This window comes from Numida meleagris, chromosome 1 (assembly GCF_002078875.1).
Source record: "Numida meleagris isolate 19003 breed g44 Domestic line chromosome 1, NumMel1.0, whole genome shotgun sequence".
NCBI classification, from domain to species: Eukaryota; Metazoa; Chordata; class Aves; order Galliformes; family Numididae; genus Numida; species Numida meleagris.
This window is the reverse complement of record NC_034409.1, coordinates 60,734,196-60,759,939: the sequence shown is the minus strand read 5'-3', so window position 1 is coordinate 60,759,939 and position 25,744 is coordinate 60,734,196. Positions and strand designations below refer to the sequence as shown.

Below are 25,744 nucleotides of genomic sequence, written 5' to 3'. Positions count from 1 at the left end.
TATTTTTCCTTACTCTGAAAAGACTATTCCAAGAAAATGCTTTCACCTTACTGCTAGGTTCAGGCTGACTCTTCCTTCTCATATGACTCTTGGGGTTTTGCTCTGTTTCAGTGAGAGCTACGGGACAAGGTGGAGATCTGATGTCAGACCTTTTCAACAAACTGGTGCTGAGGCGCAAAGGTACTGTCACACAGGGTGGGCTGCTCTGTCCCTCTAGGAAGGAGGTGGGGCTTTTTCAGATACCTCAGTTCTCAGCCACAGCCCCAGAACAAGGGGTAGAGACTCCTTCCTCGGCCCACGTGCCAGGGCATGGCTGGGAGAGAATTTGCAGAGGGATGTCAGGGGCATCTCCCATCTCAAGACCAGCTGGAGACAGCAGAGGGAGATTGTGTGCCCCAGGTAGCTAATGGGCTCTGAAAGCTGCCAGTGAGGGGCTCTGCAAGGTGAGGGTGAGACAGCGCTATCCTTCAGAATTTCATCAGTGCAAGGGGAGCTGGTCCCCTCGCTCAACTTCAGGGCATCTGTGTTGCCCACAGAGGGCAGGGGAGGGCATGGACCTGCTCAGATGGAGCTTTGCCAAAACCAGCCCTCGCAAGGAGCTGTGCTGCTGTTTAAGCACATTGCAGTTCTGCTTGCTTGGGTCACCTGGCTGCTGAGGGCACAGTGCTGTGAGGCATTGTGTTTCACCTCACCTTCACTAAGCCTGTGTGTTCTCTCAGGCCCCAGGTGCCACTCACTGGAGCTTTTCCTTTCCTCCCAGGTATTTCAGGGAAAGGGCCAGGAGCCTCAGGAAATCCCGATGCTCCTGGAAGTCCTGCTGGTGCCTTTGCTCGTATGTCAGACTCAATACCACCCCTCCCACCCCCACAGCAGCCCCCGGGTGAAGAGGATGAGGATGACTGGGAGTCGTAGATGATAGCAGTTGTGCATCAGCATGAATCCCAGGACTTGTGAACTATGCACCTTTGAGTCACCAGTCTGGAAGTATCTGCAGAGGGTGGGCTCTGGCATGGGAGGGGCACCCTGTCATTTCTTCCACAAGAGGAGGAGCAGGAACCAACCACTGCCACATTGTTATCCATGAGGAGTTTTCTGCTGTCTGCTGTTCTCCACCCCAAATACTACATTCCAGCTAAAATGCTGCTGCAGCTCACAGTGATTCAATAAATCCTGCCTTAGCTGGAGGGCAGTAGGGCAACTTGCGCTTAACGGATCAGAACAAGTATTGTTCCTGATTTAAAGGGCCCTTGATCTTGACTAATGTGTCTGGTGATGACTGCAGAAGCATCTCTGGCAGGCGAGCAGTCCTTGCCGCGTTTGTTTCTGCTGCTTGCCTGCTGAAGCTCATGCTTGTTTGGGTGTTGCAAGTCCTGAGTTCTTGAAGATGAAGCTGGATAGTGATGAGTGAATAAGAGAGGAAAAGAGGGTCTGTCTGTCCCTTTCATTGAAGAGTCTAGTTACTGGTGCCTCTGTACTTGGTTTCTTTCTCTCCCTGGCTTATGGCGATTCTTTGGCTGTTGCTTTCTGAAAAATTGCAATAAAACTCAAGGAAGCAGGTCTTTGCAGCCTTTACTCTGGTAAAGGAGAGAAATGTGCTCAACTAAGAGTAGCTTCAGGGAAAGCCCATCTGTCTCCTCGCAGCTCAAGCTGGGGCTCACCTTACACCACCACCACCAATCGCAGGGCAGGAAGGCACCAGCTGTTTACAAGCCCCCTACTCAAGCTGCTGATTTTGCTGGGGTTCAGGCAAAGCTCATCCAGACTGGGAGTTCTGTACCTCCAGAAGGGGCAGCAGACTCAGAGCAGAAATTTCTCAGAATACAGCTGCATTTGCCCCTGTGGGGCCAATTAACACAGAGGGAGCAGGTACAAGCTCCATGTCTAAATTTAAGTGCTTTCTTCACTGTGAAGAGCATTGAGAGGTAGCATCCAGTTGCTGAAACCGGCAAGGAGGCAGAACAGCCTCTTTGAACAGCCTTGTTTGTGATGACAGAAAGAGCCAAGAGCAGCTATGGGATTATACAGCCATCTCTGTTGTTAGCAGTTACCCCCAAGCTCAGGACCCAGGAAAGAACCTCTAGGAAGCTGCACCAAAAAGAAGTTTGACCATTTTCCACAGAAGGTTACTATGAGTTCAGAAAAGCCTGTATGCAGTAAAAAGCACAGAGTAATCCTATGATTAAACGTGATTATTCCCCTTGAAAGAACAACTCAATCCTTCAATCTAGTACCAGCTTGAAGTAAGGTAGAATGAAAGAATGAAAGAGATTAAAGAGCTGCCCCACATCTTACCTGTCTTACTGTGTAATTCCAACATGATACAAACTAATGGCTTGTTACCACAAAGCTAACAGCTGAAAAATTCCACAAGAATTGTGAACTTCCTTTGGTCGTCAGGCCCCTCTAAAGTTGGTGGTTATGTGACAAAAATAATGTGTTCAGTCAAAATAATCATAATCCCCACACTTAAGTGTCTGGGTTGAAAATATTTAATAGTCTTAAATAAAACCTTAACAGCTGTAAACAAATAGGAGCCTCCTGCTACCTTCACCAGTGTCACTCCTGCAATGGGTTTCCCTCATGGCAGTGGTGGGGAAGGCCAAGTGCTCACACTGAACAACAAACAAAGGGGGCAGAGAGAAGATTAACAAACTTCTTGGAACAGAAAAACAGGAACGTGCGTTGCTTCGGGTGTTCTTCAGAAGGTGTGGTTCACAGAGTTGACCTACAGCCCGCTCCTCTGGTCTGCATCAGTCTGATTTCCCTCGGTGGAACTAGGAACACGTGAAACCAGATAAGGTTGGGGCAAATTAACACTAAAGCGCCAAGCTGAAGGTTTGAAAAAAAGTACAAGTGAATACAGTGGGAAACAGTTTCTGCAGCAGTATGTGAGAACCAAATTCTGACCTTTCTTAACTCTGCAAAAGCTGATCCAAAGGCAGGCTTGACCTGGGTTCTCTCCCTGATCCACTGCGGCAGCTTGTTAAGGATGGCAGGGCGTGCGTACCTGTGGTCCAGGAGCAGGATGCTTGCAAAGTCCTTCTGGTGGCGAATGGCTCTTCCTGTACAGAGTGTGCAGCTGCATTAAACTGCTGTACTGAGCTGTTAGTTCCCAGGCAAGTAAGCTCATGTATGCATCATCTGTACTCAGAGTGATTGGTTCTGCTTCCTTTTTCCCACCCTGCTTTGATGCGGTCACATTTTGTATCCCCCAGCCTGTCCAAGGAAGGATGAATTACCTATTGACTGGTTTACTGCCTTCATGCACAGGTTTTCAATCAGTGCTCTGCTAGGTGCCTGGCCAGCAGCTCTTGGCTGGAAAGGAGAAATAGGTCAGAGTGAACACAAGACAGATGTTAACCAAACTAGGGAGAGTCTTAATGAAGAGGTGAGGTAAACAAATACTTTTATCCTGGTAGAGTGAGTGGGTATCCACACAGACCCCAAGCTGAGAGTAAGGAGGGAAGAAAGGTTGCAGTTTTTGAAAATGATTTCGAGCAGTTGCGGAGAGCAGAGCTCTCTAGCTGCCCAGGAACAGCATCTCTGGTGGGCAGTGAGTAAGCACAAGTACACCAAGAGAAGAGAGCCTAGCATACACCTTCTACCACCTTGCCACCACCTCGCCACCACCTCTGCTGTGAAGGGACCTGCCTCCTCTTGGAACTCACTTCCCAGGGAGCCCTGGTGTTGCTTCCCTCCACTGACCCCTGTGCATAGGGCTAACTGCATACATGCAGCATGGAGATGGCTGTGCTCCCACTGCCACAGTCTGAGAAATATGGACAAGCTCAAAGGAAGAAAAAGTCTTTGAAGGCAACAGTAGAACTCGTGTGCCAGGAGGGAAGTTAGTAGTAAAAATCAGAGTTAAAAAAAGCAGAGGTGTACGTGTCTGTTACCATCGTTTTATCAAGCCAAGTCATTTTCTCTTGAAGCTCTGGAGATTTAATGTTGGGGTAAGGCATTCCCACCATAATCACACACCTGCAAGGGATGAGGGAGGACCACATTATTCTTAACGTCTCATCCTAAAGCACTTTGCCAATAAGACTGATAAATTAGAGGTCACTGTACCCCTGAAAGACAGCCAGCCTTGAAAACCAAAGGCGGCAGTAAAACACAGCAGGCTGACAAGCACACTCTGAACTGGAAGCTGCAGAAGGATTCAGGGTGCCAGAACAAGGAATTATCTAGCACAGCAAGCCTAACTGCATTACTCGCATGAAAAGTACACTGGACAAGTGAGTTTTACATCACCTGCAGACTCTGTCCCATTGGCTCAAGCATCAGCCCCAGCCACATGATTCCCAGATTTTCTATCTGTGCAAGTACGGGTGCATCCATCCTGCTTAGAGTCACTGCGCTACGAGCCAAGCGCTCGCCTCAAAAGGAGCAGCCACCTTACCTTCCCAAGTCATCCGAGAAGTTGATCCCTTCACTCATTTTGCCTCCAACTACAGAAAGCAGCAGAGCCCCCGTCATCTGGCCTCCAGCCTGGCTGCAGCGCTGCAAGGGAGGGACCAGCAACTTAGACCAGAGCAGGGAAGATTTCTGTGCTTCAGAAACACACACATCTTTCCTAGCTAAAAGCTGCAATGCCCTCTTTACCAGCGCTCCCCTCTGCAGATGAGATGATTCACTCCCACCACCCTGCCAGCTCTGCTCACCTTTATGCACTTGGCATACTCCGCCAGCACCTGCTCCACCTGGTTTGCTTTCTTAGGCTCCTGAAAGATCTGTCACAGACAGTGCATCAGTTGCAGCATCAGGAAGCAAGCAACAACAAAACAAATCATTTTACTCACGTGCCATTAAAAAGCACACGGAACTAACACCAGGGAAGGGCAAGTTTACTGTAAGAAAAACCACACTTAACTGACAGCTTTCCCCTCTCCCCCTGGAAAAGCAGGGCATACTTGGTACAGCACTTCTCAGCTGAAGGAGAAGGGAAGCAGCAGCTTCTCCTGCCCTCCAGCATTCCCTTCCAGCTTAGGCTGCTTTGTCTGATGCTACAAGAAGTCAGAAGTCATCTGAGAGATAAAAGGCTGGAAAGCACAAGCCCTTCTTCCAGAAAGAGGCGCAGCATGAAGGAGAGACTCTCCAGCTGCAAGGTCTTGGAGGACAGTGATTGGACCAATTAATTTGAATCACCAGTTAATTCTGTGTAGTAGTTCTTTAGCCCAGGAAATATATTAGTTTCCTATGCACAGAGTAATATTTCTTTACGTTATTCCAGCATACCTAATGGGGTTATAAACAACAAGTTACTGAAAGCCCTTGCAATTAATTGAGCTGGCTCTCAATAGGTGCTGCACCTTGGCTTAAATCACAAGTTATTTTTCTGGTAAACAAGAAATGCAACATCTGTCTTTTCTGTGACAGTAAAGAACCTGTAGGACGCGTTCCCTTTTGGTTAGCAAGGAGTGCTGTGAGCATTTTACCAGCCAGAGGCAGTCTCTTTCAGTAGAAAAGTAACTGGCAATTACAAATGTAAGCCAAATCTATTTAATTCATTAAACAGTAGCTATTTAATCCTCTGATTTAAATTAATTTTTCCTCTGTAATTTAAATAGAATCTCAGTGTGATCTCACCACAGCCACCTCAGGAAAGACTTTAACCTTCCTCTTCTATGATATGATCTTGTGTGTAGGCAGCTGAAAGTCACACACCGCACTGCTACCAAATTGCTTTGCTAACGCATATCCAATTTGCTGGAGACTGCAAAGGCCAAACAAGAACAAATCAGCTGAAAGGCAGAGCAAGCAGCATGACTGTGGTGTGAGCCCTTGGAGGTGCCAGGCAGACCGTGAGGACTCCCACAGAACACACCTGAAAGACGCTTTGAATGACAGCTGTGCAAACCCTTGGAGAAGCTGAAGCGTGGTGTTTCCACTACAAAAACCTACAGGCAGATCCACCTGCCAGGATGCCTGCACCAAGGCTGTGAAATACTGGGACTGTGCTCTGCTAATCCATGAGGTAAGTTATTAGCTTTTGATAAAAGAAAAAATCACATGACAAGATAGCTGTCGTTCTTTTTTTTTTCCTGGCACATGACCAAGGTCCCTACATCACCCCCCAGGACTGTCAGACTGCCTAAGCTTCAGCAGCACCAACCTTCAGGTACCTGGGGCAGTACTTGCACAGATTTCATATCTGCAGTGATCTCCCTATTTAATGTTTCTCATTGCTCTTCCAAAAGCAGTCACCACTGCTGGTCTTTCAGTTCTCAGCTCTACACTTCTACCAGAAAAATACCAACAACATTTGTCTTACGAATTGCAGGCTAGTACAGTTCTGTCTGTCCCCTGGCCATGCTGGTCTGTGGTCAAGGGACACACAGCTGAGGCTGGGAAAAGCCAGTTTCCTATAAGAGCTCAATTCGAACAGCTCCCCAGATGCAAGGGAACAAGCTCACTGGCTACAGAAAGCAAAGACTGGCTCCCCCCATGGCCACTACAGACCGCGCTCTTAAAGAATCTATAGCTGCATTTAATCTAATTTAGATCCCAGCTCCGTGATCAGCCGCCCGGGAAGTATCATTTATTCATTACTGGAGGGATTGGCTAGATAAACATCCGCTCTGCTCTGCAGAGTACGAGAACAACTCAGGGAGAGGCCTGTAATGCATAGATAATTGTTTGACTTTTGAAGCTTCTATTTGCAGTACCAACTGCCCCTGGCTGCACAATTACCTTCTTCTTAGTTGCCAGGCGGGTGAGCAGCCCTGTTTTCTCCCAGTGCGCGTACACCTGCTTCTCGTAGTCATAGGAGGGGAAGAAGCACACCACACCCCCTGGGACCACATTGCACAGGTTGCAGAGGATTCGGCCTGTCTCATCCATCTGCAAGAGAGAGACAAGAGCATATTGCAGCTGACAGGAGCTCCAGCTAATGCCGCTCCAATTCTGTGCACGATCCCAGGATCGCACCTCCCCTGTGACATGCATCGGTGGAGGAAAAATGTGGGAAATATGCGAGGCCTGAGAGGTGCCAAGGGAGCTGGGAATTGCCAAAAAGCTGTTCACTGCTTGGCTTCTCCTAATTCAGAGTTTCCATTGCCTGTGTGGAGCACTGGTCACTCAGGAGGGTCTGTGCCTGTTGTCCCAGTGGATGGAAACATGTGAGAAGAAGAGATGTGGAGAGCTAGCTAGCACACCTGGTGGGATTCAGAACAGACCTAGCACCTTGTGCTGGGTGCTAACTGACTGAGCAAAGGAAGAGAAAAGTGCAGAAACATCTGATATCACCCCGTGATTTGGGTTGCAGTCTGCAGGGCTGCTCTGCTCCACTGACAGAGACCTCCAGACTGGGAAGTAGTCAGCTCTTTCTGGTGTCCAGCGTACAAACGCAGGATCTCAGTACAACCAAACAGTTGCTAGTCTTCCTAGTCTCTGAAAGATTCTTGCAGGCAGGCAGCTCAACACCACACTCTTCTTTCCCAATTACCTGGCAACACACCAGCCCCAAATCCCGCGTATTGCCCCTCCCATGGCCTTTGATCATTGCACCTCTTGAAAGTACAGCGTCCTATGAAACATAGGCAAGTGAACCAAAAAAAGATACACTTAAGAAGAGAACAAAGACTGACCATCTGGGGTAGGTCTCTTGTCTGGTAGGTGAACTCCAGCTGCTGGTTGGAAGGACCGCTGCAAAGGACTATGGGTAAAATGTTTTCTGGAGGGATCACATGTCCTGGAGACAAAAACAAGTAGTGAGAGTCAACATCGCAGCCCTGTGCACCAACACTGCTAGCTGAACAGCATCACCTGTGTGCGGTGACACAGGCACACGTTTGTCTGTCTAGGCCACAGTATGTAAGTCACTCAGCTGCTCTGGCCTCTGCTACCCAAGCCCCTGGGAAGAAGGTGAGGTGCTGCCTGCTGCTGCTGGCCAAGAGCACTGAGGAGCTCAGTGGGAGGGAACAAGCACCCACTGCTGCCATGATTTCTAGGAAAGATGATGTGTTGCATAGCGTGCTGACAAAACAGCACCAATGGCAGAAGGTTCGACACAGATTACAACTATTCCCTGTTCCCCCAGCACACTCACCACAAGAGAACTCCACGATGCGTGCAGGATCCACACCAGCACAGGACAGCAACTGCTCTCGGAAATCAGCCACCTGTGGACCGCAAGCCAGAGAGGAGTGAAGTCTCAACAGACACTGCACCAACAACCCTGATACTACTCCTTGAGCACCAGCATTCAGAGAAAGCTGATGAGCTCAGTAAAGGGGATTGCGAGCATGGAAAGGAGATGAGCTTTCTCCATGATGTGAAAACTGAGGGCATGAGAATGCTCAGCCAGCAGCCATTCTCTACTCCCAGGCTTGTGGGACCTTCTGCGCCCCTGCCTTGATGCCTTCTGCTCAGGCTAATCCCAAGTGCCCAGGAGCAGAACCTCAAGCTGTCCCAGGCAGAACAGGCAGCACAAAATGCAGGCAAAAGGCTCCCCTTTTAGTGCCCTTGCTCCTGAGCCCTGCTGTGGCCCCGCTATGTGGGTCAAGTTCCCTGCATGGAACCCCTCCTCTCTTTGCCCATCGTGCTCCAATTTCAGACCTCTCCAGGCCCAAAAGCCCACTACCAGGACTCCCAAGCACTGTACAATCCACATCATGGACTGCAGCTATATCCTCTCTCCAAGTTGCAGTCGGAAGGGTTCAAAGTTGGAGTGGAGGCCTTCCAAAAAAGGCCACTGCTTCTCTAACGTCCTGCACTTCACAACTTTCTTCTATCCCTTGTCTTTACAAGAGCAAAGAGAAGATTTCAAGACATTCCTACCCAGAAACAGAAATGGAGGAGGAGGTAGGAGAAGTCTTTTCCCACACACACCACAGGAGGTGAGAAGAGCAGTCCCAGTGGGACCAAGCTCTTATCTTTCTGTGCCTGCTTGTAGATAGCACCAGAGATGTCCTTACTCCCTCACCGGCTGCATGGTGCCCCCAGCAATGATTACAGCACGGCATTCTTTCACCACCTTGGCAAAGTGGACAGCTGGATTCAACAAGAGGAATTTGAGGCTGCTCTGACCAATAGTGCCTGGAAAAAAAGAGAGGCGGCATTGTGAACGACCTGTGACAAACAGGGTTACAAGTGATATTCCCTCCTGCCCTGGACACTCTAGCAGATCCCCACCTCTCAAAACAAGGTCCTGCTATTCAATGCTGCCATGGCAGCAATAGGTAATGACAGCCTCAGAGTTACTTTCCATTTCCTATTCTTCCTGGAGCTGCAAAGAGGTGGACTGAATTGCAAGATAAAACCCAACATCCGAAGTGGGAGCTGAGATCTGCAAGCCCTAGCCCCAAAGCCCTTGTTAAAAATTCCTTTGGATTCATGAGAGTCCTTGCAAAGCCTGAGCCTGCCAGCCTCAGCCAAGGCAGCACAGGTACATTCTGGTAGGACTACAGACTCACGATCACCTCCCTCCTGCTGGTGAAATGGCCTGTTTGTAAGTCACGTCTCCTCTCGACAGCTCTCCTATTCCAGTACCTTGCCTGTTGAGAATGACTCGACCATCTTCATTTGCATTCGTGAGGGCTGAGAGAAATCCCTCGATGTGCATCAGAGGAGAGGCAGCTCGGAGCTGGTCACTGTCAGCCTCCACGGGAGGGCTCTGGAGAGGGTCTGATAGCCAGAAAAGAAAAAGAGAGGCAGGCAGCATAGGCTACACTAATAAAGACAGTTCTGAGTGCTAAGTACAGATGGAACACAATATCCAAGTTTCATCTCATTGCTAACAAAAAAAAAATCTAGTTTCGTAGCTGGCACCCCTAAACAGTTACCCATGATAGCTCAAGTTGGAAAGCCAGCAGGACACAGCAGTGCAAAGCTTAAGTACATGCGGTATAAACACTGAATCATGCCACTCCACTTGGTAGGGACCTCAGGAGATCTAATCAAATGTATAATTGCTGAAGTCATCTAGTCAGATATATTAAAAACACCTCTGCAGTACACCTCCTGCAGTCTCTTCGGTTCTGCCCTCCCCTTTCCCCCAAGCAGATGCACATTCCACGTCCTCACTTTGTCCATGAATGCACAAGTGGAGGATGTCTGAACTCACTCTCTTTAGAAGATCCCTGCTGGAGAGTCAGAAGAAAGTTCTGCAAGCCAGCCAACTTCTGGTTCTCCTTGTTGGTCTTCACAGCTGGAGCAGGATTGCCATATCGCTCCACAAATCCAAAAAGCTGCCAAGCAAAAGCCATAAAGACTAAGACTACCAACAGCAGGAAACAGATAAGATAGAAACAGCTTTTCTGGCCTGGCACAGATAAGGTTCCTTGGCAGGTGTTCACAAACCAGCCCAATCAGAATCTGTCAGCAAAATCCAAGGCTCCCATTATTTTTCCCACCTATCAAATCAAAACCAAAACAAGACTGATGCTTCCCATCAAATCAAAACCAAACAAGTCATTGACCATAAAGCTGCAGGGGCAGTACCTTCCTACTGATGAGGCTCTTCTCACAGTAACGCTGCACCTATTGGAAAAAGACAGAAAAAATAACTGGTGCTCAGCCTCCCATCTCCCATCCTGCTGCCCTCAGTCTGAGCCCAGCAGGGATATCACTTGCTGTGCTCGCTGTTCTTTTGGGGAGCGGTGGACAGTGAGAGTTCCCTCGCAGACAACATTTTATTACAAAGGCACTGCTTCTAGAGTGGGAATCTCTTTGGTTAAGGCACTGTCTTTGGAGATTTGAGGGATGGGTTAGGTTACTGGAGTAGTAGAGCTTCTTTACCTTCAACCTTTACAGTTTGGCTTTGTGTACAGACAGCGTCTGCACGCATATGCACTTAATTGCTCGCTTTCCTCTGCCCCAAGACCACCCATCCAGCTTTAATGCACTGCTAACCAGATAGTAGCAGAAGAGTTCTCTACAACAGGGAAGCATGGAGAAGCTGCTAGAAAGCAGATACTGCCATGTGGCACTTGACCCTTCTTCTAGCTCTCACACAGGTTTCCTGATAACTTTGAATAAGCCATCAGCTGTAGCATACGGAAAACACTTGCGCTACCTTGAAGAGGTTGATATTGTCAATCTGACTCTGAAATAGGAAGTCATTGATGGATTTCAGCTCTGTCCCTAAAAGAAAAGGACAAAAGGAAAAAAAAAAAAGTAACTTATCAGCTGGTGGGCCTGCAGCCCCTTATTGCCTACATACACGTCCACACCCAATGGTACTACCCTAGATGTTTGCTAAAGTCTTACCTGTTTGGGAAACTGCCTGGCAGCTAGGGTTTTGGTTCACATTTCCTGTAAAATATTAAAAAAATTCAAGGAAGGCTTACTATGAGTCTGTCTTAATGTTAAGCAAGGAGCTTAAGCAAACAACTGAGCCGAAAGCACAGCACAGTACAAAAAAAACCCAAAGAACTAAGAATCAATTTCACATCTGGAAGAAGCAGCTATGCAGAGAAAAATGACAGCTCCTGCTCAATTTTTCTTTCCTTTGCAGGACAGCCCCACACTGTAGGACAAGTGTGCTGCCACATCCTAAGAAATGCCACCTACATTCCTTCTACAGCAGGAGGCAGCAGGTAGGGTGGGTGCATACAAATGCTTGCACAGTCATCATGCTGCAAAGATGAGGGATGAGGGATGCAGTGCATCCCTCACCCCTCCTTAATGCAGCACCAGGAGCTGTGAGGTGCACAGGCTGACAGGTGATTGAAAAAAGGGGAAAACCTGAGGACCGTTCCACTCTCAGACCCTGGCAGACAGAACAGTATTAATCGCTGCCATTCACTGTGCTTTATGTGCCAGTGTTTAACACCCACCTCACAACTCACTTTGCAGCCTCAATCATGAAGCTGTACACAGGCTGCAGGCTAATGAAAGCCCTGAGCTGAGATGACACAGGAAGATTATTCTGTGCAGCTTTTGTGCTGCGCTGATTGCTGTCACATCTGCTGTATTCCTCACTTTGGACCCCACCACCTCCCCAACTCATATCAGATCTGAATATCACACAGGAAGAGGGGAACCGCTCCTACCAACTTACAGCATCACCCGCTGCTCCTCAGCTAATGAAAAAAGAGAGGGGGTCAGACTGACACCGTAACCTCATGTTATAAAACAGGCTGAGAAATGCTATTACTGGTACCCAAACATGAGCAACAACTCCTCACAGCCTGTGCAGGGGCAGGAGGGACAGTGCTCCAAAGAAACATCAAATGCCTCTGAGTCTCTAAGCATCCACAGAGAGAAATGGCTTGCTTACCTCCCAGCATGACTACAAACCGCTCCAGCAAATAAAGGATCTGCTTAATGTACATTAAGTTCTTTGCCTTCAAACGTTTCCTATGAAAAGAAAAAAAAAAAAAAAAAGAGGTATTAGGCCCCAAAATATCTTCAAGGACTAACACACAGCTTCCTAAGCTGCAGAGACAAGCAACTCAACTCCCCTTAATTTGGGGCAGAAAAGAACCCAGACAGAAGTAGCAGATTCTGCTGCGTAGCACTTGGCCCTACTTCCAGGCTTCACACAGGCTTCCTGATAACCTTGAACAAGCCATCAGCTCTGCCCTACATAAGACATTTGCTCACACTCCCTGTTTGTGTCAGAGCTCTGAACACCCTACTGACAGCCACCCCCCAGCACTCACCCATGCAGCCCAAGTGCTTCGCTGTTCCTACAGACGCCTTTATCCTCACACACAAATTACAATGGCAGTGATGCCCAAAGTCTCTGCTGTGGTAATTCAGTTATTAGCATCGAGCACAATAATCAGCCACTGCAGGTATGACAAGATGTGAGATTTGGCCACAGTGAAAAAACAGAGCTTCCTCCTCCCCAGAGCTTCCTGCCTCTTCTATATTGGGAGTCAGCACATGAAAGGTTAAGATCCAGGAGATGAAAGGCTGGAGCTTTCATAACTCTGCATCACAAAGCAGGCATGATTAGAGAGAGATTGGGAAAGAAACAGAGTGTAAGGAAAAGCCAGAATCCTCAGGGTATCCCCTTTCTCACTGCTTAATACCAGCCCCAGGAGTCCGACTTAGATGGGTTCTAGACAGAGATAATGATGCAAGCGGCTTTTCATCTGCAGAAGTATTAATGCAAATAACCTTCCTCTGGGAAAAAGCAAGAAAGGCCGTGCAGACATGAGACAAGCCACAGCATCCATGCTGCCTGCTGCTGTTACATTCTTCTCTGAGATCCTCACCTGTATCGCTCCATGTACTGCAGCAGCTGGGAGTGGGCACAGCACAGCTACAAGAACAAAAAGCAGAGCTGGTATTAGAGAGGAGTCAAGAAAGGGCGCTCACCCCACAGTTAATGGGCCAGACCGTGACTCACCTGAGAGCCGCTGACCTCCGCGCTATGGATACAGGTGATGGTGTCTATGAGGTTGTGGGCCTCATCGATGATTACAACCTGGTCCTTCAGAATGATCCCTGCAGCGCTCCTGGTAGCCTCATGCAAGAGCATCTGGTAGGGCAGCACCACCAGCTACAGGAGAAGAACACAATGCCCTGGTTCTAGCTCTCATCCTGACAGACTTAGAGCACTCACCAGCTGCTCATAATGCGCCTACATCAGAGGGTCTTGCACAAGTCCATCAAGTTACTTACTCTTATTATGGGAGAAGTAGCAAAACAGACAGGAGAATGTGCTTGAGGGGAAATGATTGTGCATGCCGATTCCTGAACTTGTTTGACCCCCATATAATTATGGTAAAATCAACCTAGAAGTGCAACAGCAGGTTACCTTCCTAATCTCCTTCTAAGGACTGAAAGCATGTCTTTTGACAGAGAACCAAGCAAGGAAGAGCAGTGGCAAATGCTTAAACTACAAACATGTGCCTATATCACCCCACTTACTGAATGCTTCAAGTATTTCATAATGCTTGGCCCAAAACTGAGACACACTTACAGCCTCCCTACTAACTTGAAACAGGTACTCTCACTTTCCTTTTTCTTTTTCAGCAAAACTAAACCTGACAGAAACACAACCTGTTTACAGACTCACAGACCACTGTGCAACAAAGTGCTGGTTTGCTTTAGTAATTGGTTTGTTCTTACAGGTCTTGGCACTGTTTCCCTAAGCAGCGTCCACACCTTACCTGAGCAGCAGGAATGGCATATCGACTCCCATAATAGGGGCAGGCTTTGGTGTCCCTTCCCAAAGTCACCAACTGCTCGATATCCTTCACTTCCACTAGAACTTCATCGCGAAGAAACTGCATTTGCTCGTAGGAATAAAATGGGCACACAGTGCGACTCACGCGTCTCTTCTTCCCTTCAACCTCTGCATCATTCTTCTTTTCTGACAGCAGAAATCAAAAGAAAGCCATGAGTACTACTGAAAAGTCTAAACCCACTGCTCTTCACCCTTGCAGCAATACCTTCTGAACTTCAAAGCAGGCTTTGTCATTAGTATTTGACCCATCATCTATTGAAAGACATTGCCATCCTCACTGTGGGCACTGCTCTTGCAGGTTAGATTAAGTCATGTGACATTCCCCCGCATTTCTAGCAGTACGTTACAAAGACAAGCATCCTTCCATTGCACAAGTCCTGGCCAATGCAAGACATTCAGCAAATACATACGGCTCTTGGTGTACTAACCTGGAGTACAATAGGCAAAAACACTAAGGATCTCTAGCTCTGCTCCCCCAACTTGCCCTTTTCAGACTCCTATTGCTCCCTTGCTAGAACTGACTGGCAGAGAGCACTGCCGGCAGCCTCTCACTCCCACCAGCTTTATCAGCCATTGCTTCCCCACCCTGAAGTGCTCATACCATGTTTGTTCTTTTGCATCTCCGTGCAGCGGTCATTGATGAGCTGCAGAGCCCCCAAGCGGCGCACCTCCTCATTCACACACAGGTTCTTAGACATGCAAAGAGAGGGGGCAGCAGGTTGAAGAGTGCCCACTGTGCACCCTTGGCTGTAAAACAGACTTCTTTAAAGCAATCCCAGGCCAGATTCCAAACCAGAAGTCAGGCACCTTGTGTACTTGCTGCTACAAATATGCTCAAAACCCGAAAGAAATCAGTAAGGAGACAAAATAAGGAAAGGTGTCCTCAGATGGCTCACTGCTGCACAACTTCTAAAGAAATGCTTCTAAGGAAACGCTAGCAGAATTAATATCTAAACGAGTGCCTTCCCAGTGACTCAGGCATCCATAATCTTCCACATCAGAAGAGGGAAAACAGACTTTTGCGTTTACATCAAAGGGCAAATGGCCAAACAGCTCACAGAAAAAAGTACATCGCACGGATCTATATCACGACACATGACTAGCTTTTCCACTGGAAGACTCACCTCAGTCCCTGAGATGCCTTCTGAGCTGTCACATCCACACACCTCCTAGCAAAGTCCTTCATACTGAATGAACACACACTCAGTGTGTTCATACCATACCACATACCTGCCTGGATCCCAAGGAGACCAGACGCGTGTCTTTGCCAAAAGGACTTTTCTGCACTTCGTGCACAAACTGAGACAGCTGGGAGTGAGTGCGGCTGCAGTAGTAAATCTACAGTGAGGAAGACCAGAGAAAGATGAAAAGAATGCGGAAGCCAATCTCCTATTCTACAACCAATCCTGCAGGGAGGCAGCCAAGCACCTCAGCAATGTTAATCTTGCTCAGGCCTTCAAAACACAAAGGAAGGCATATGCTGGAATGTCACCATACAACTGCCAAGGCCAACAGCCTTATCTTTACTTTCTACTGTGCATTTGTCCTTTGTTCCCATTGAATTTTCCAAGCCCATATAATAACTGGGACTCACTGTTGTAGAGTGATGAATATGTGCTTCTTGCAGCAAGCCACAGAAAAATTTCAGCAGTGTTAGCAGAGCAAACTGCTTAGGCAGCCAGTATAGCCCAGAAGGAGATGAGAGCAGCAGAACTGGGTGCTATTATCAACAAACTTGGCAGTCCTTGGATGCCTAAATCCCTCCATACTGCATTACCCTGGGAAGGGTGCAAGGAAGCCATAATTCTTTCACACTGTTCTACGAGGTGGCACAATCTACCCTCCTCATCTCACCTTTGTCACATGCTCTTCTTCCAAATCGTCATCATCTTCCTCCAGCCTAAGAAAAGACAAAGTCCAAAGAGTTTCCTTTCAGCATATAGTCACTGGGAGCTAGAACCGACTGATGCTCTACCACAAGGCAACAATCTCAAGGGAGGTGCTTGTGTCATCAGGAAGTAAATCAAAAATTGACTTTTTAAGAATATTATAGGTGGGCACAATCAAGCCAAGCCTTGCTCTTTAAAAGAAAAAATGTCTGTTGGCTTGTGTCTTTAGCAACTTCAAGAAGCATCTTTTTTTTTTTTTTTAATCTGGTGTTTCTAAGCCCCAGGCATAAACTAATCAGAGCTATACTATCCTTTGGTGTGCTTATTTATTTATATTTATATAAGCATTCCCCTTAGAGACAATTTACCACCCTCAAGCTGTTGCGTGAAGAAAAAAAAAGTTTCAGGAAGATATTTAGCTGCTATACAATTCCTCAAAGGCAACAGCAGTTTAATGCTTAGTAACTACTTCATTTATATGTAGCTTAAATGCTTTGCAATTTTAAGGCAGGAGGATCTGTCTAGATACTAATTAGTAAATTTGTATTTTAGATGTATTTGACTTTTCATGCTGAAGTATGGCTTCTGGCTTTCTGCATAACGCAAAAGAAACAATTGTAGGACAGAGAAAAGCGTGCCCTTGGTTTTCATGCTGTAGCTCAGTCTTCAGAAATGTGACCTTCTCTCCCTTCAGAATATCAAAAGATGCCACTGCTAATCTGAAGAACTGATAGCTTCCTCAGATGCCCTGAGGAGCATTTTGCTTTTCTAATGCAAAAAAAGTTCATCTCAAGGCACTCGCCCAGCATCCAGAGGCACTCTCTGGGAAACAGACATGGATAAAGGCAGGACGTTGTCATGCATTTTAAGAAAGATGCGCTTTCTTAGAAGATGCTAGAGGCAGACCACAGTAGTGGGAAAAAAAGCAATAACAACAACAACAACAAAAAGCAAAAAAAAAAAAAAAGAATCCTAACGAAAAAACAACCTACCAACCAGCCACTACCACAGCTTCAATGGGGGAGAAACTCCAGATCTGCTCAACACAGAGCCACCTATATATCCAACACCGTAAGATGCTCAAGAAAGCAATCACTGCTGAACAGCTGAATTCCCTTCAATTAAGGCCATCCAAAAATGATAAGGAAGGCATTTCTTTGACAGGGAACCCCCTCAGTCCCTGTCCTTACCCCGATGCCACTTTCTTTTCCTCATCACTCTCATATTCAGCAAGAATCAGCTCCTCCTCGTTGTGATCTAGCTGCTCTGGGACAGCTGCTCCAGCTCCCTCTGACAGAATCTCCTTGCTGAGCTGAAGAAGACGCTTTGTCTCATCCTCCTCAGATCTCTGAAAGGAGCACACAATCTCATTATTTCTCACACAGGGAAGCAGCGCTTGCATCACTTTATGCCACCAGCAGTTCAGAGGACAGCTCAGTCCCTTTCCCATAGCACAGAGAAGGGATTGCTGAGCACATCCCCAGCAGGACAAGCAAATGCACCACGAGTGCCTGAAGCAATTCAGCCCCATGCAGTGCAGGTAACAGCAGCAATTGAAGACTTGCCCACATAGAAACCTTCTGTGCAAAAGGCCCTCTCAACACCTAACTCCTGAAGTGACCGTATGCCTGTAATCCAGTATTAGCTGCTTAAATTAGCCCATAAAAATGACTGCCTCAGAAAGAAACCGTGTAAATAAAAAAAGCCAACAACCAAGCAAACACATAAGGACATAATCAAATAATCCACAGTTAACCTAAGGCTACAATAAACTCAATACTTGTTTTAGAATATAGAGCACAAGATTTCTCTTGTTCTTTTTTTTTCCCCCAGTTATGTGGTCCTTATTCCAACACAGGTCTATCCCTCTGCAGAAATTCTATTAAACTGTTGAAGAACAGTTTTTTATTAATTTGCTGTTCTGATAAAGAAAAGCTCCTTCTTCAGTCTCAAGACAGTGCATTCTAACTTTAATGAGCATTCCATCACTGTGGCATGATAAAGAAAGGCAGTTTACAGAGACTATGGAATAGCTGAAATAGCTGCTTTTCCAAATTGTGTATCATTTCTGAAATTTGCTTTCATCCCTTTTTATCATATTTCTCATTTCCCACGCTTTTCATTCTCCTTTAAGAGAAAGAAGTTCTTTGTTCTACTTGGTTTTGATTCACCATTCACCTCTGAACCTTTGATATTTATGCTACATCCTTTTGACAGGAGTTGACACAGCACTTGAGATGGAGTACACAAACAGCCTGGCTGCCTTATAAGTGCCTGTTTACGGACCTGAAGTGGGTATTTCTGGGAAGATTAAATCATACCATCAAAAAGCTCTTCAAGTTAAGGTTATTGGAGCCAGTTCACTCAATTAAATGGCAGAAAAATACATGTCAACTTTCTACATGTAGAAAAGAGACACTTCTGGACAATACAATCATATTTTCGCAGAATCATAGAATCATGAAGGTTGGAAAAGATCTCTAAGACCATCCAGTCCAACTCCAACCCAACACCACCATGCCCTCTCCCTTAGTGCCATATCCACACGGTTCCTGAACACCTCCAGGGATGGTGACTCCACCACCTCCCTGGGCAGCCTGTTCCAACGCATCACCATGCTTTCTGAGAAGAAATGTTTCCTAATAACCAACCTGAACCTCCCTTGGTGCAACCTGAGGCCATTCCCTCTAAACCTATCGCTGTAATCTGGGAGAAATGGCTGACCCCCACCGCACCACAACCTCCTTTCAGGTCATTGTAGAAAGCGATAAGGTCTCCCCTGAGCCTCCTCTTCTCCAGACTGTACAATCCCAGTTCCCTCAGCTGCTCCCCATAAGACTTGTGCTCCAGACCCTTCACCTTCTTCAGACACACTCCAGCACCTCAATGTCTTTCTTGTTGGGAGGGGCCCAAAACTGAACACAGTACTTGAGGTGCAGCCTCGCCAGAGCTGAGTACGGAGGGACAATCACCTCCTTGCTCCTGCTGGCTGTGCTATTTCTGATACAAGCCAGGATGCCATTGGCCTTCTTGGCTACCTGGGCACACTGCTGGCTCATGTTCAGCTCGATGTCAGCTAAGACCTCCAGATGCTTCTCCTCCATGCAGCTTTCCAGCCACTTTGCCCCAACCCTGTGGCACTGCATGGAGATGTTGCGACCAAAGTGCAAGACCTGCAACTTGGCCTTGTTGAAGCTCATGCAATTGGCCTCAGCCCAGCAACCCAGCCTGTCCAGATCCCTCCGTAGGGCCTTCCTACCCTCAGGCACATCCAACACTTCCTCCCAACTTGGTGTCATCTGCAAACTTACTGAGGGTGCATTCAATCCTTTAATGCAGATCATCCATAGGGATATTAAACAGGGCCAACCCCAATACTGACCCCTGGGGAACACCACTCATGACTGGTTGTCAGCTGGATTTAACTCCATTCACCACCACTCTCTGGGCCCGGCCCTCCAGCCAGTTCTTCACCCAGCAAAGAGTGTACCAGTCCAAGCCACGGGCTGCCAGCTTCTCCAGAAGAACTCTGTGGGAGACAGTGTCTATGAAGGTAAGCAAATACAGTGCTGAGCAAAGTACAACCAAAGCCTGACCTCACTATTTATTGGGTCTTCTGTTCCTGCAATCAGCCATGAGCTGCGCAGAGAAGCTGCGGGTGCCTCATCTCTGAAGGTGTTCAGGGCCAGGTTGGATAGGGCCTTGGGCAGCCTGAGCTGCTGGGTGGCAGCCCTGCCCATGGCAGGGGGGTTGTAACTAGATGATCTTTGAGGTCCCTTCCACCCCAAGCCATTCTATGATTCTATGATACTGTGATTCTAACCTCTGCAGGCCAACTCACCTTCCTCTTTGCTGCATATTTTAACTGCACATTATGGCGGATTTTCTCAAGACGTTCTTCTCGCTTTTTCCTCCTGATCTGCTCTTCCTGAAACAAAGGGAGAATGATGGAAGGATGAAGTCTATTTAGTCCTATATAACAGGCATAATTATTTTGCTATTACCTTGAAATAGGAAAACAAACAAACAAACAACTCTGAAACAAAACTGTCAGGAGTCCCTTACTCCTTGCATGCCTATGAATGTTACTATGCTGACAGCAACCATCCTATATCTTATGCAACTCACACAGGAACGCCTCATCCCTTTTTAGTGACAGAGAGTCCTGTCAAAGGTGATGACCACCAAGTCACCCCCCGTGATGTCACCCATTCTGCACCTTACACCTTGCTGTTTTGCCCCCTTCTCTACACATGAGCATTTCTCAACCTTCAGTCTGTGCAACAAATCCTGCTCTTCTTTCTTCTGCACAAATGCCGTGATCCAGTCCGGTTCCCCAGACACGTCCCCGCTGTTCGGACACGCCGGCCCACCAGACGCCAGCAGCTGCTTCTCCTCCTGCCCGCTGTTCTCTGGTGCCATAAGCCGTGCCTCCTCCTGCTTCTTCTTCTCCTCAAAGTCACGGAGCCAGGAGAGGGCCCCGCAGATGAGGCTCAGTGATTTTCCCTGGTATTGGAAACAAAGAGGACAAGCCACACACAGTGTCACTGCTGTCACCGGCTCCTCCACAGAGGAGAAGCACCCGGCAACAGCTCCAGCTGAGTGGGGCCAGGCCAAGGCCATGCATAGAGATACCAATGTCACACTTTACAGCCCTGCAAGTGGCACCTTTCTGTTTTTTCCCCACAATTCCAATACCAGCACCGCAGACGTGGCTAACACGTCTCTGAAGCAGGAGCCCAGACTTTCTGCTTGTGCGGTGATCGAGCCCGGCCTGCCCTGCTCCCCTTCCCCATGCACTCTGAGCACCGTCCTGCAAGCGGCCCTGTCCCTGTGTCACCCCCTGGTCGCTGCTCCCCCCGCTGCTCACCGTGCCCGTGGGGCTCTCGAAGATGCCGACCCGCCCGGCCTCCAGCGCAGCGTACAGCGCTGCCATGAACTGCTCCTGGATGCGGTACGGCGTGTAGGGGAACGGGAAGTGGGCCCGGACGGGGCCGCTCACCGCCTGCGGGCACACGGACACAGCCGTGAGCGGGCACCGGGCAGCACCCGCCTGCCCCACCGCCCGCGCCGTCCCCGCTCCCTCCCAGTCGCCAGCTGCCAGCCCGCCGCCCACCTCCGCCGCCCCGCCGTCCATCCCGGCCTTCCCGCTTCGAACCGAGCGCCGCGGGAACCCCGCCCGCTCCCCGTGACGCGGGGGGACGGCCGAGCGCGGCGGAAAGTGCCCGGAGGGGCGGACCCAGCGGCCGACCCGACTCTGAGTGGAGGATTTCCCCTAACATCTAACCTAAACCTCCCCTCTGTTAGTTTATTTCCAGCTCCCCTTGTCCTGTTACTACCGGGCTGTGTATAAAGTCGGCCCCCTGCTACGTGTAAGCTCCCCTCTCGCACTGGAAGGCCGTAACAAAGTCTCCACGGAGCCTTCTCTTCTCCGTTCCCATTTATGCACACACAGTGACACAAAACAGGATCATACAGAGGAAAAAAAAGGGTTTATTTAGGATGGAAACACATCCATAATAAAACATAGCAATATAGAGAAGGTTTCTGTAACATACAGTCATTACCACAGTACTACGTGTAAATACAGGAATTCCTATCTTAACACTAAGCTTTACACGTTATTACAGCACAAACAATAGGGAGCTAAAGAGTTCTCTCTCACAGAAAGGACTACAAAATTGCAGACAGTCTCTGGACTGCCAGTAGGAACCCATCAGATATACTGGGTGCAACTCACACACACGTGTAGGGGGAACCCTTTTTTTTTTGGTTAAATAAGGTAAGGCCACTGTTTTGCCCACGTTTTGTTGATGTCCCTAATAGGAAGGTGTTAAAAACTAAGGAGGACAAAGCTGCCAAACACTGCTTACAGGCAGTGTTTCATCTGGCCATATTTGCACATCCACGTCTTCTGGGAACGGCCCCATCAGTTTTGCTTTACTCAACCATTTTGTCAGCCAGATGTTGTATATGGAGGTAGGAATTCATTGTCCCATGTAGGATTTGGAAAACAAGGAAAAACAAAACAGGTTGAGGTTCAGCTCCTGAGTTTCAGACTCAACTGGAAGTGCCTGCTCAAACACTGGGTCAACCTACCATGTTCATGGAAAATATGAGTTTCTAAGTCTACTACAGTGCCTAACAAGCCAGAGTTTTGAACTAGAGCCAACTTAGAACTTTTTAATTTGATCTTTTATTTAGTTGAAAAGTTCTTTTGAAAGCCCAGTTCTTCTGCTTGTATTCTACCACATACTCACAGTCCCCAAATTACCCAGAACTAGGTCTCCCTTGAGCTCTCAGTACTCTTTCTAAACCACCAGTACGAGGCTCCCAAGATGAGCTCCCTGACCTCATAATTTAACATACCACTGGTGTTAAGCACCCAACCTTGACACTAGAGCTGCTATGGTGACTCCTTAGCCTTTTGCCACTGTAGTTCTCAGCACCCACATTTTTCATGTGCCCTCAGACACAATCAAATTCTGTTTTTGTTTCCTGCTCCAACCAGCCCTATGGGAGAAGAGAGCAGGAAGAGAGAGTTCTACCTACAGTACATTTATAAGGTTTCTTGGACACATGGATTTTCAAATGCACTTTAAGTGTCGAGCTTTTACGGAAGCTTTTCCCACACTCACCACACTCGTAGGGCTTGGATCCTGCATGGATCCTCAAGTGTGCACCAAGGGCTGAGCTATGCCGGAAGGTTTTCTCGCATTCCTCGCATTTGTAGGGCCTCTCCCCACGGTGGATCCTCAGGTGGACATTGAGTGCTGAGCTCCGACGGAAGCTGTCCCCACACTCCACACAGATGTAGGGCCGCTCCTCCACGTGCGTCATCTGGTGTTTGACAAGAGTGGGGTGGTCGCTGCACCGCCTGCCGCACTCAGCGCACTGGTAGGGGCTGGGCAAGAGGCTGCCATGGTACAGGGGCAACGCCGTTCCTCCATGGATGCGGCGATGCGTGGTGAGTGCCGAGCTCTGGCTGAAGCTCTTCCCACACACGGGGCATTTGTAGGGTTTCTCGCCTGTATGCGTCCGCATGTGGGTCACCAGCGAGGAGCTCTGGCGGAAAGTTTTCCCACATTCGGTGCACTCGTAAGGTTTCTCTCCCGTGTGGATCCTCTGATGCCGAATGATGGCCGAGCTGTCCCGGAAACGCTTCCCACATACCTGGCACTTGTGGGGCTTCTCTCCGGTGTGGACCCTCCGGTGTATGATCAGGGAGGAGCGGTCACTGAAGCTTTTCTCGCACCGGGGGCAATGAAATGGTTTCTCACCTTTGTGGCTTCTCTGATGGACGACGAGATGCGAGTTTTGGCTGAAGCTCTTCCCGCACTCAGTGCACTGGTAGTGTCTCTCTCCCGTGTGGGTCCGCTGGTGCCTGATCACGTTGGACCTCTGGCTGAAGGTCTTCTCACACTCGTTGCACTGATAGGGCTTCTCACCAGTGTGGATCCGCTGGTGTTTGATCAGGTCCGAGTTGCGGGTGAAACTCTTCCCACATTCAGAGCAGCTGAAGGGTTTCTCTGCCAGGTGGATTCTCTGGTGCTGGCTGAGATACGAGCTCCGGCTGAAGTTCTTCCCACACTCAGGACACTCATAGGTTTTCTCTCCCACCTGCTGAATCCAAATGGTGCCATTCCCACACACGGGCGGGTCTGGCCTGTCCCCAGCAAGGACCACCTTGCTGATAGGGGTGCCACCACCATCCTCACACTCCCACACTGCCATCACACAGGGAGCTCCCTTTCCCTGCCTCTTTCCAAAAGACAGCTTCACCTGGTTTTCCATCTCCAGCTCCTGCTTGCAGTCTGGTCTTTCATCAGAGCCCCCGAGGGTATCTGTAGCAAGTCTTCTGGAGGTGAATGGGTGCAGGTCAGCTCTCACAGGCCCTTCCTGATAAAGCTGGCCCGTCTGTGCGTCACCCATAATCTGGCTACCTGCTGGAATGAACAGAGGAACTAGCAATGAATAAGCCCCTCCACTTCTCCTCCTGTTGTCTGTGAATCACTGCTCTTCTCCAGCATTCCCATGCTTAATCAAGGAAAGAAGCAGACAGCACCACAGAAACATCATCCCCTGCTAAGCAGAGTACTTTTCTTCTTTGCAGTCATAAACCTTTTCCTTACAAAGAAAACCAGACATATTCTGCAGCAAATTGTACCTCGATTTTGTCTACAGAACAGATAGGCAACTCAATGGAATGATAAACTGTTTTATTAATCAAGCAGGGAAATATTCATTTAGACTGAAAAATTCTGAGGCTCCAGATTTGTGTTTGTGTGGAGAACACAACTGGGAAATGAATCCTAGCAGATTAGCTGGAGGGCACTGCTTACAGAGCCAACATCATCATCTTATGTGTGGGAGGTCAGAAGCTGAGCAGAATGCATCAGGATAAGCCCCTCAGGTTTTGAGTCAGTTGATCTGTTGATTTGGAAAGACAACACCACAATGGTTACACTGAGGCCCAAAGTTCTGCTTATAACACTCAGGGCTGAAAAGTGCTCACAGTACAAATAAAACAACAGCACTGGCCCCCGACACAGACCCCAGGACAGCTGACTGACCAATAGCACATTAAAAATATTGTCAGAGTGAAAGGAAGAAAAAGCCACCCTGTGGTTATTTATGCCTTCTAACATTCCAAGTATAGATCTTTGCTGAAAAAGACACAGTATTTGATTTCATTCCAGATAGACTCCTTTTTAAAGGGTCTTGGATTCCCCAGGATTGCGTTTCATCTTTGCCATACCCTGCCTATAAATCTTCCTGAGAGCAAAGTCTATGTAGTACAGGAGCTGAGATGCAGGATGAGCGTGAAGCATGCAGCACAACATAACCAGATTTTCAGCATTCACTCTTTTATTTCTTCCCCAGGCATGCGCTATTCAATTTCTCAATTTCTCACCTTGTGAGCAGTACCTCCACTGTTTCAGCGTTCCGTTCCTCCTGGCCACAGTGCTGTTTCTCTCCACTCTATCCACGAGGTCAAAGCAAAGTCAGGGACAGCAGCTCCTGATCGGAGAGGGAAAACAGATGTAACAAATACCATCAGTTCTAGTAGCGGTGTCAAGAATGAGATTTAGGAAATGAAAGCATCCTAGGCCAGAGTAAAATGATACTCAGAAACACAAGTCAGGGTTGCTGCTGTTCTGCCACACGCACCGTGACACTGCTGGTCAGGTCTGCTAGCCAGGGCCGCTCACTCAGCAAAGACAGGGATGGCTGCACATACTGCAGAGAGTTGCCTGTCAGCTTGCCGAGTTTTGTACAGAAGCCTCAAGCCATTTTCTCCCTGTCAACTTTCTTCCTGCTGAGTTAAATATGAACACGACACAGTACTGTTCTGAGGTGGAGGGAAAACGCTGCCCGCACGCATGTGCTGACTTCTGCATCTGCCTGGAGTCTCCTTCATTGCTTTCATGGAGGAGCATTTGCTCGGTGGCTCAGCCAGGCACACACAGGGCTGAGGGAGGGATTTCGATCTGTTCACACATTAGCAGAAGCAACAGCAGACCAAAGGCAGAGTTTCCCATCCTGTTCTCCAGCAAAATGGCACTGTGGCTGCCTCATTCCTGACAGAGCCCTGGGACACAGGGCTGGAGATGAGCTGAAAAATGCAGCTACACACACCTGTCTGTGTGTAAACACTGACATCATTTGGTTTGGGCAGTTTTGCGTGCCAACATACAATAATCTCCTC

The 25,744-nt window shown here is 48.2% G+C and overlaps 3 protein-coding genes and 1 long non-coding RNA gene across 7 annotated transcripts in view; 2 read left to right on the top strand and 2 right to left on the bottom strand.

The window, feature by feature from the left end:
• The window catches only part of WASHC1 (WASH complex subunit 1), a 41,024-nt gene extending 38,496 nt beyond the window's left edge, over window positions 1-2,528 (top strand). For all 3 annotated transcript variants that reach the window (XM_021389336.1, XM_021389326.1, XM_021389343.1), the window contains 2 exons: window positions 112-180; window positions 761-2,528. In XM_021389336.1, the coding sequence (XP_021245011.1) occupies window positions 112-180; window positions 761-912 (221 nt within the window). In that variant the 3' untranslated portion in view covers window positions 913-2,528. The remainder of the gene's footprint in view (window positions 1-111; window positions 181-760) is intronic.
• On the bottom strand, window positions 2,474-22,793 carry DDX11 (DEAD/H-box helicase 11). 2 transcript variants are annotated; one of them, XM_021389313.1, is made up of 27 exons: window positions 22,674-22,793; window positions 20,906-21,040; window positions 20,305-20,541; window positions 19,877-19,963; window positions 17,226-17,383; window positions 16,001-16,046; window positions 15,377-15,484; window positions 14,748-14,835; window positions 14,070-14,272; window positions 13,304-13,456; window positions 13,170-13,216; window positions 12,224-12,303; window positions 11,212-11,256; window positions 11,018-11,085; window positions 10,444-10,482; window positions 10,067-10,190; window positions 9,493-9,627; window positions 8,927-9,039; window positions 8,051-8,123; window positions 7,590-7,693; window positions 6,694-6,843; window positions 4,665-4,733; window positions 4,403-4,503; window positions 3,897-3,981; window positions 3,240-3,315; window positions 2,908-3,062; window positions 2,474-2,774 (listed from the first exon to the last, which is right to left on the bottom strand). In XM_021389313.1, the coding sequence occupies exons 1-27, from the start codon at window positions 22,698-22,700 to the stop codon at window positions 2,751-2,753; spliced, it is 2,730 nt and encodes a 909-aa protein (XP_021244988.1). In that variant the 5' UTR covers window positions 22,701-22,793; the 3' UTR covers window positions 2,474-2,750. The 2 variants fall into 2 exon arrangements, with proteins under 2 accessions (XP_021244988.1, XP_021244996.1); XM_021389321.1 differs by lacking the exon at window positions 22,674-22,793 and adding an exon at window positions 21,152-21,256.
• Window positions 4,510-14,226, top strand: LOC110395215. The gene is made up of 2 exons (XR_002436257.1): window positions 4,510-5,977; window positions 14,031-14,226. It is a non-coding gene; the product is annotated as an uncharacterized LOC110395215 (long non-coding RNA).
• Window positions 21,509-25,744, bottom strand: part of LOC110395182 (zinc finger protein 501-like) — a 62,066-nt gene continuing 57,830 nt past the window's right edge. Inside the window, exons 12-13 of the mRNA XM_021389347.1 lie at window positions 24,950-25,056; window positions 21,509-23,981 (exon numbers count right to left, since the gene is read on the bottom strand). Coding sequence (XP_021245022.1) covers window positions 22,549-23,967 — 1,419 coding nt within the window. The 5' untranslated portion in view covers window positions 23,968-23,981; window positions 24,950-25,056 and the 3' untranslated portion in view covers window positions 21,509-22,548. The remainder of the gene's footprint in view (window positions 23,982-24,949; window positions 25,057-25,744) is intronic.

What these genes read in the sequence shown, in the direction of transcription:
- DDX11 (XM_021389313.1), bottom strand. Translation starts at nt 22,700, where the DNA reads ATGCAGGATCCAAGCCCTACGAGTGTG. An exon ending in AGTATGCCAAGTGCATAAAG is followed by an intron (nt 4,504 to 4,664) that starts GTGAGCAGAGCT and finishes CCTCCCTTGCAG; the next exon opens with CGCTGCAGCCAGGCTGGAGG. An exon ending in TTCTCGGATGACTTGGGAAG is followed by an intron (nt 3,982 to 4,402) that starts GTAAGGTGGCTG and finishes CATCCCTTGCAG; the next exon opens with GTGTGTGATTATGGTGGGAA.